The 9,250-nt window shown below is 37.5% G+C and overlaps 1 protein-coding gene across 3 annotated transcripts in view; it reads left to right on the top strand.

The window, feature by feature from the left end:
- The first annotated feature begins 2,988 nt into the window (after positions 1-2,988).
- Positions 2,989-9,250, top strand: part of ccdc88c (coiled-coil domain containing 88C) — a 57,333-nt gene continuing 51,071 nt past the window's right edge. For all 3 annotated transcript variants that reach the window (XM_081347677.1, XM_081347679.1, XM_081347678.1), the window contains exons 1-2: positions 2,989-3,442; positions 5,045-5,145. In XM_081347677.1, coding sequence (XP_081203803.1) covers positions 3,362-3,442; positions 5,045-5,145 — 182 coding nt within the window. In that variant the 5' untranslated portion in view covers positions 2,989-3,361. The remainder of the gene's footprint in view (positions 3,443-5,044; positions 5,146-9,250) is intronic.

Raw genomic sequence — 9,250 nt, 5'->3', positions numbered from 1 at the left:
GAGGGAAATTTTACCTGTAACAAATAATAATAATTATAATAATCATAAAACATCATACATTCACAAACTTAATACCTATATCCAGATCAAACTAATTAAACATTCATTATGCTTTTAACTTATATTTGTCTCACAAGTTTCTGAAAGGTTGTATCAAAACAATAAGTTATCTTTAGTACATTGTCTAATCTTCTGATTAGAATTAAAGTGCCCTGTTTCCAAAGTCTTAGTTTCTTTCAGTATTAGCCTATATATTAACCTTGAAGTATGTATATGTACTGTGTCTGCCAGGCACTGCAAGCTAAAACAAGTAATGTTTTAAAATAAAATGCAGATTTTTTTTTTTTTTTTTTTTTTTAACAGTAGATACATTTCATCTCACTGTTTGGTTTTGGATAGGAATACGTTTACAGAGTCATGTGTTATGAGGGTCAGCGTGGTGCTTTATTACGGTGGTGTTTTTTGTTGGCCACTACATCCCGGACCTCCAGATATTTCAGTTGTATTGCTTTAAACACACTGCAGTCTACTTTAGAATGAAGTAGTCCCTCTCAACTAATATGCATCCATTCTCTTTACTCCTTTTATATCTGTATGTTCAATGCAAAATCACATATAACAAGTTGAAAACAAGGTATGACTCATTTTGGGAGTATGAAAATCAATAAACTCTGTTTGCAGTAACCTTTGACCTCTATTGTATTTTTAAAGCCTTGTAGTTTACAGAAGTCAACCAGTTTTTCCCCATTAAAAAATAAATAAATAATGCATTTAATGTCTGATTAATGAAACAATAATTCTCTCTCTCTCTTTCTCTCTCTCTATATATAGGCTATATCATTATTGTTTCATTAATCAGAGTAGTACTATATGTCTTAAATCCTCTCATGCTTAAAGGTGCAGTATGTAAGAATGACAACTATTGGTCGAAATAGGTACTGCAGTCCAATTCAAAATATCGGACATCGTTGTTTCTCCCGGCTCCTGCTCCTCAGACTGGACTGTGCTCGGGTTGCCAGTTTGAGCACACGCAACAGGAACGAGCGCAATGGACAATGAAAATTGACAAATTGGCAACGTACAGTATCACACACCAAAACAATAACAAACATTCCAGCCTGGAAACGCACATTTCAAAGTGAAATAACTGGCTGTAGAAGTATTTTTCAAAGAAACGAGAATGAGAACTTAGCATGTTTCTTCAAACATATTATGGTATTTTTATGCTTTAGTAGAGTTAAAAAGTTACATACAGCACCTTTAATTGTTTTTATTGACTTACATTTCTATTGGTTGAGTATAAAACCAGTATGGTCAGGTGAGGTGGAATTATTATAACCAAGGGAACAATCATTGTTAAAATATACCACTCTTTTCCTGTAGTAGAACTGCTGAGTAAGAAGTGTGAGAAATACAATATAAATAATTGTTGTAAGAAAATATTTATACTACACTATTACCACTTAGCAATAAGATGAATAAATTATTTTCTATTATTGTTTTGTGTTAAGGACTTTCTTTGAATGTTTAAAAAGTATGAAAAGTATTATGTCAATGATGACGGAATTCATTCAAAGGAATCAGGTTGCAACAAGGACTAAAAGCACTGATCTATAGATCAGTGACTAAAACATACTGAGCCCAGATGCAGAACTGCACTATTGAGAATGAGGAGATGTCGTCACGACACAGCGCCCCGCCCCCAGAGACCGCGTCTCCTCCCCTTTCCGCCATTTTGGGAGGATACCCGCCAGCACCGTTCATTGTTTGTATTGGTAGTAGAGTTGTCGCACTATTTTAGAATGCCTGGAAAACACTGCTGTGTAAAAAAACTGCTCCGGTGTCTCACACGATTGTCGTGGAAACCGTAGGAACCATTTGTTACAGTTTTTTCGTTATAGCTGATGCCAAAAACCAAGTAATTAGCTATTTCCATATAAGTGCAAGGTGGTAAAGAGTCTAGGTCTCTGTTCCATTCAGCTGCAGGCAGCTCGTATGAGTCGACGTTTTTAATATCAGCCAGCTTCTCTAAATACCTCTGTTTGACATTGGTAGTAAGTTTCTCCCTGTAATGACCCTTTTCTTTTGCCACATTCTTATCCATTTCTTCTTAATTTTCTCGTACTTTCTATCCATATATCCGTTACAATTTGTATCCGTCTCTGTATCGCTCTTACACTGTTGCCCCTAGCAACCGATAGCGTATCCTCCCAAAATGGTGGGCGGGCTCAATTCATCACGTGACAGCAAGCTACCGTGACGCATGTCCTCATTCTCAATAGGCCTAGGCTACTTCACTTCAAAGACTCACCTCAAGGCCCAATATTTGAATGACACATTCCTCTTAGTGACACAAACCTTTAATAACTAAATTTGATTACGACTGTAAGTTCCTCTGCGCTGTGTTCGTTCAAGCATTGACATTTTCACAAAAAGCCTACATTTTAATGTAGGCCTATATGTAATATCTTTTTAATGCCAAAACTTCTCGGTGGTCTTTTTTTGTGTGTCAAATTTTGGTCATGCGACAACTGAAACTCAAGGTTCGGTTTTGTGCACAAATCATACGTAATTAACGTAAATGACTTATTTTGCATTCAAAATGTGCATACAATAATTCTGAAACCAAAGATAAAGTTTATTTTTCCGTCTTAAAAAAAAAAATCAAACCCCGTGTACTTGACTGCTACTGATTCATGTCCTTTAAGTCCAGTGTCTGGGTAATTTCATTGTTAAATGATTACCTATAAAGCACGGAAATGTGGTAAACAAAGGCAAGTTTTCGAAATGTACAAAAATTTACGTGTTACCTGCTGAGGGTGCCAACGAGCTGCACAGTTGAGCTTTGGTTGTCACGACAACAGTTTGGCCTGTCGGTTACGTCATTTTGAATGAAACCCTGTACCTACGAGTCCGCTATTGGTCGATTTACTTCCACCCGCCTGTGGAAACGCACAGCTGATTGGCTTATGAGCATGTCACTCTCCTGTGCTCTTCGTGTGCGGGACTGCGGGTACAGGTTGAATACGCGGCGACAAAGTAACTCTAGCAATAGCTGAGAGTAAATGGCGAGAAGTTGAGCTTTAATGGTGCAAGTCCGCTTAGACTGTAGCGCTTCACTTATGTGGTTGTAACCTTTCACTTTTTGGACTGAAAGACATTTAAAAGCTTTTTTCAACCAAGGAATGTCTTTTTTTATTTCCCTAATGGAGTTGATTCGCGTCCCCTGCATTGTTCTGCGACGGACAGTAATGTGGAGTACATAAAGCTTAGAGGAATCCGACGCACTTAGTTTTTTATTTATTTCTTTAGACGCACTTTAAGGCGCAAACAAATTTTAACTCTTGCGTGGATATTTTGTATGCTGTTTCCTCCCCCCAAAATGGATATTACAGTGTCTGAACTGATGTCTAACTTCATGGATTCGCCGCTTGTGGTTTGGGTAAGTCACAAAGACACGATGGCACCTGCTGTGTTTGCTTTTGCTTTTGCGTTGTGTAGTTTGTTGAGTAGCGGTCTGTGACAGTGCAAACCTGATCAATACTAATGTGGGCTGGATGTTTTATGTTTTTATCATCTCTACTGGAAAGAGACTAACATGCTTTCCATTTAGCACATGTCTATGAGCATATTAAAATTGTGCCTTAACTTTATTTCAACAGTTAGTGTTGTTTTTTTATTTGTTTTTATCTGTATTTATTTTAAAAATGGTGATAAAAGTTGTTTTTATTTATATAGATTTAACTTTATTTGCAAACTTATGAATTACGTGTTATTACTAATAGTTATTTTTAATATAGCCTGTATAAGTATAGGCTATATTGCGTAAATTTTTCTGTAATGTAACAAATATTATTATATTTTTTCTTCTAAATAAGTCCCATGAAATGTTAAACATAAGTTAGATGTGTTTAACCTGCACACACAACAGCATAACATAAGTTTTTTTTTATGTGCACATACATGAAGAGTTTAATGACAGTTGACAGGGTTTGGCGAAACCTGCGGAACTTCCTATGACCCCCTTACCTTGACCCCTGTGTCCTGTTTGGCTGTGCTTTCTCTGGCCAGTGTGTTTCCAACTCGTATGTCTTCTTAAAGGGTAGTTCACCAAACAATGAAAAATTTTGACATTAATTACTCACCTTCATGTCGTTTCAAACCCATAAGGCTTTCATTCATCTTCAGAACACAAATGAATATATTTTTAATGAAATTCTGTCCCTCCATTGACAGCCTACGCAACTACCACTTTCAAGCCCCAGAAAGGTAAAGACATCTTAAAAGTAATCCATGTGACCCAAGTGGTTTAACCTCAATTTTATGAAACGACACGAGGGCTTTGTTTGCGCAAAAAGTATAATTTACCTCTTTATTTACAAAATATTAATCTCCAACACACATTCACAAGAGCACTACGGCGCATGCTTCAACGCTTGTCGGAGATTCATATTTTGTAAATAAAGTGGTAAATTATTAAAAAAAAAATTTTTGCATAAACAAAGAACTCGCATTGCTTCATAAAACTGAAGTTAAACCACTGGCGTCACCTGGATTACTAATGATGTCTTTACTATCTTTCTGGGGCTTGAAAATGGTACTGTAGTTGCGTAGACTGTCAATGGAGAGCTCTCAGATTTCATCAAAAAGGTCTTCATTTGTGTTCCAAAGATGAAAGAATCTCTTATGAGTTTGGAACAACATGAAGGTGAGTCATTAATGACAGAATTTCATTTTTGGGTGAAGTAACCCTCATTAGACAATCATCAGCGATCCCATGCTGATGATTGTCTGTTCCCTGATAATTTATAACACTGAAAGAAAACCAAACACACATATATAGTAATGGGAAGACAGTTGGAGTTAACTGTTTGAAAATATTGACTAGCAATATTTACTCTTTACACAGACAAAGTTTCTCTTTACAAATGTCTAAAATAACTCTGCAGTGCTGTTCTGAAACAGAAAACATGGTTGATTTATTGTGCAGCTGTGCATGTATCCTGTCGTGATATGACTACTTACTACTTTTTTTTTTTTACAGGTCAAGACTTTTGGACCCCTTGGGTCCAGTTCAGAAGACAAGCTCTCTATGTTCATGGACTTAGTGGATGGTGTTTTCCTCCATAAGATAATGACACACATGTGAGTGACAGAGTCTGAACTGTGTATGTGTGCGACTGTACGTACATGCTGTAATCTAGCAGCTGTTGTGTACCTATCTTTTTTCATTAGAAACCACATCCTATACTTTCCTGCTTGCCATCCAACTGTGCAGACACTCAATCCGAATCTTCACGCTCCATCAGTTTAGTTCCTCTTGTATAATTAGTGTGTTAATAAAGGGGCTGATTTGGGGTTGTACTTTGCCCAGAGTTTTAAGGTCATGTGCGACATCAGTTAGCAAGCATGCAGTACATATTTTAGCCGCGTTTGACTGAACGTTAGGTCACGGAAGTTTTGGTTAGCTCAAGCTGTAACCTCAGCTAAACAGGTGACTAGGCAGCACTCTTGCGTGTGTTGCTTATGAACAAGGAAATCCCTTCTTTGAGAGTATTTGCATCATGCAAATCAGCTCCTTACACTTCTGACGTCTGAAGTTTGTTCATCTAGATTGAGCTTTATAAAACCACTGTTATTGAGTTCTCAAATCCGCTGCATCAGCTTTGTCCTTTAACCTACTTTTACTCAGGCAGACTTGCCGCCCTCTCTGCCTTAATCAGGGGCTTAAACACTAGACCTTCTCAGACAAAGGAAATATTTTCTCCATAAATGGGGGGGGGGGCAAGTGGGAGGGGGATCATTCATGTCTAATAGACGACACATCTACTGTATGAGCCGTCCTTAGACAATCTTGTCACCGTCCCCGATAAATTATTGTAGCCTGGTGTCATGTTCTCTGCGTATCATGTTACTTGGAAGACTAACTGCATCAGTTTCATTCCTATAGTTGTTTTAAAGTCAACACAAAACCGCTTTTGCAACCCATTTTGCTTCCCTTATGTGGAATTAAAAAGTCACCATGAAATCAAAACTGAAATTTTTTTTAATGGAATATTGCATTGTTTATTATGAATTATTTATCCATGCACATTTTTTTTTGTATTCATGTGAGCTCATAATCCTCAATGTAAACATTAACATCCCCTTCCCCTTGTAATAACATCTTTTTTTCTATGATATGTACTGCACATTGGCGCAATAATTATATGCAGTCAATTATAGTTTGTGCCCCAAAAATGAATTAAGGCTACATTCAGACTGCAAGTAAATGTGATCCAAATCCGCTCACATGAGACTGATCTGTTTTTGTCATGACAGTATGAACAGCGCAAACCACATTGAATCTGATCTTATCAATTCCGATTTGTGCCGCTTCCATATGTGGTACTAAATCCAATACAGGTCCGACTTTATGCAACGCGACCTCAGTCTGAACAGTCATACAAGAATTTTTGAAACTTCAGAAAGGCAACAGTCTTTTACGTCACTCTAGATTAGAGCAACCCGACGTAATCAAGACAGTTGTGAAAGGTAGTCAGTGGAAGGACAATGATGTGTCAGAATTCATAAGTATTATAGTAACAGCTCTTCATACAAGCAAAACATAAGGGCTCTTATTGTAATTGTTTAAAAGGTCTCTTTTTCATATCCTCCATTTTGTTTTTTATATTGCCTGCGCTTAATTTCGCTGGCTTCAGTGGCAGATCACACTATAAATAAACGTGTAATCACTTCCTTTAATATCCTCTGTTTTTACTTTCGTATGACAGCGTGCTGCGTGATGTCTTTTTATTGTTCTTTTGCACATGCGGGTCAGTTAAGGATCATGATCTGTTCGCACTGGAATCGGAATTGAACACTAAGGCTTGCAGTGTGAACAAAGCCTAATATATATATATGTGAGCTTTGGAACAGAATGAGTTCTTGTATATTGTTAGTATGAAGATCCAGTTACTCAGGTGTCCAGTGTGTTTCCATTGAACCATTACAAATGAGTGGAGATGTGGAATGCTGAGGGCAATGTACACACTGCTTCTTTCTCGTCACCCACATCCATTTATAATGTGCCCACACTTGTATGCCTGCAGCAAACCGACACCTTTGCTAGTGTTTTCATGCACCAGGTATGCGGTAAACACCATCGCTGTTAGCAAATGAGCTCATATGCTAATGCATCCCATCTGGCAGATGTCCTCTGCGTGCACCCTATCAGTCTTCCCTTGACTTTTACCAAACAATCATTGTTTTTTCAACCGTGCTGTCAGGTGCTATATCTGTGGTCGTAAAAACGGCACAAAAAGTGAAACTCAATGCAGTGTTCTTGGCTTCAGGCAATAGAAAACAGTTGAGCCAGACAGCAGAGGAAAAAACTGACCCTGATCTTTTAAGGTTCTTTCACTAGCAAGTGGGAATTTGTGGGCCAAGCTGGCAGAATTTGCATGCCATTCTCACAAAACAAATGTAAATGAGCATCACACAAACAGAGTCTATGTAGGACCTCAGAACTGTCCGGGCCAAGACGAGGACCCTCCTCTGAGCATCACTCAACTCACTGACATCAGCCTCTGCATCCACTGATCCAGTCCAGTGATATGAAAGCCTAATTACTTATGTCAGAATCATTTGGAAAATATTTGTTTATGTAAAAGATTACATCAACAAAGATTTATTTGGCAAGCAATTGCATATAGATTTTTTCCCTCCCATTACAAACAAATCATTGTTATGAATAGGCTAAATCCTTTAAAGGGGTCATTTTTTTTAATTATTATTTTAGCACTTCATAAATATTAACGTTTTCTGCACATACACAAAAAAACTTATTTTGCTTTTCAGCCTAACTGATAAAGTTCACACATTATTTAAAACAAGTGAACAGTCAGTAATAAAATAAGAACAAATACACAAATTACAAGCAGAGATGAATACTAAATAACAAAGTTACAAGTCTACAGGATTCAAGTACAGAAATTAATAATTAAGCCTAAATGTAAAATAACACTTTGTTCACTGTAGAAATTAAACATAGTTTCATATTTGTTAAAGCTGTCTATTTGTTTGTTGTTTTATTAATATTAATGACACAGACCACAGTAGAAATATTAGGTGTGTGCTGTCACTTAAAGACCAAAAAACCTGACAAACATCCGTTTTTTTCTCAATTCCGTTTCATTTATGACATAAATGAGAGAATACTTGTCGAGACGGGCATTTAGACAGGTATTTTGACGTAATTTTGTGTTTATGTGTCCGTTCAAGGGCAAGGAAACGCGAAAGAGGAATCAATTCGGTGTTCGAGCGCTGTCTGAAACGCAGTTTAAAACTATTGGATCACTCTGGATCTGCCATAACCAATCGCTAACATTTGGTTGTGACGTAACCCTATAACTCAAACTAGTGCACGACCTCAGCGTCATCGTTCTCAGCCACTCCCTCTGTTTGCTGATTGGACCGGTAAAAATTTGGCAGGAGAAAACCCACGAAAATACCGCTAACCCAGACGGAGTACTGAAGGAAAACTTGCCAGGCTAGTTAAATTTAGCAGTTAATCCGCGAATCACATGGGTGCTGAACTGTGGGCCCTGATCCGAACTGCGATCCATTCCACCCATTACAAAAAACATCCATATAAACCATAATTTAAAAACATTGTATTATGAAATTATACAGTTGGCTGCTTCATCTTTCAACAAAAGATTTTCTTTGCAAACTCTCCATTGCACTGTGCCTCGTTTACAAAATGCTCCGAACAAACATATAATCCACCGACTTGATCCGGTACACCATTAAAATTAATCATCCACTTGTTTCCGATGCTGGGATCCTTCTGAAGTCTGAACAGAGATGCAAACCTGTTTAAAGTGCACGCAATAAAAAGCTAACGTTATTTCACTTTTCCATTTGTCCTGTTGTAGGCAGACTCGAGCATGTGGAGCATGGAGTATGTCAGAAACTGAGCGCGCATCTGTATACTTTATCCAGTGTAGAAAGCGTCAGTGATTATAATGGATTAAATTTACTTTTGACACAATGTGACACTAGTATGCAGTGTAGGCAAGTGTCAGTGGGCGGGGCCTATAATGCGATGTATAACTATTCGTCGATGTCTTGCTCTGAAGGCAGGCATATGCAAATGTATTTGCCCTTGTGGTTTGCCATTTTTGAAGTTTTATTTAATAAATGCTTTGTTTATAATGAGGACATTTTAAGCTATGAAACTTACCTCTTATATGCCAGAAGATCAAGG

Source organism: Scardinius erythrophthalmus (genome assembly GCF_964197995.2).
Source record: "Scardinius erythrophthalmus genome assembly, chromosome: 19".
NCBI lineage: Eukaryota > Metazoa > Chordata > Actinopteri > Cypriniformes > Leuciscidae > Scardinius > Scardinius erythrophthalmus.
Note: the sequence above shows the minus strand (reverse complement) of the source record. Positions and strands in the feature narration are given on the sequence as shown.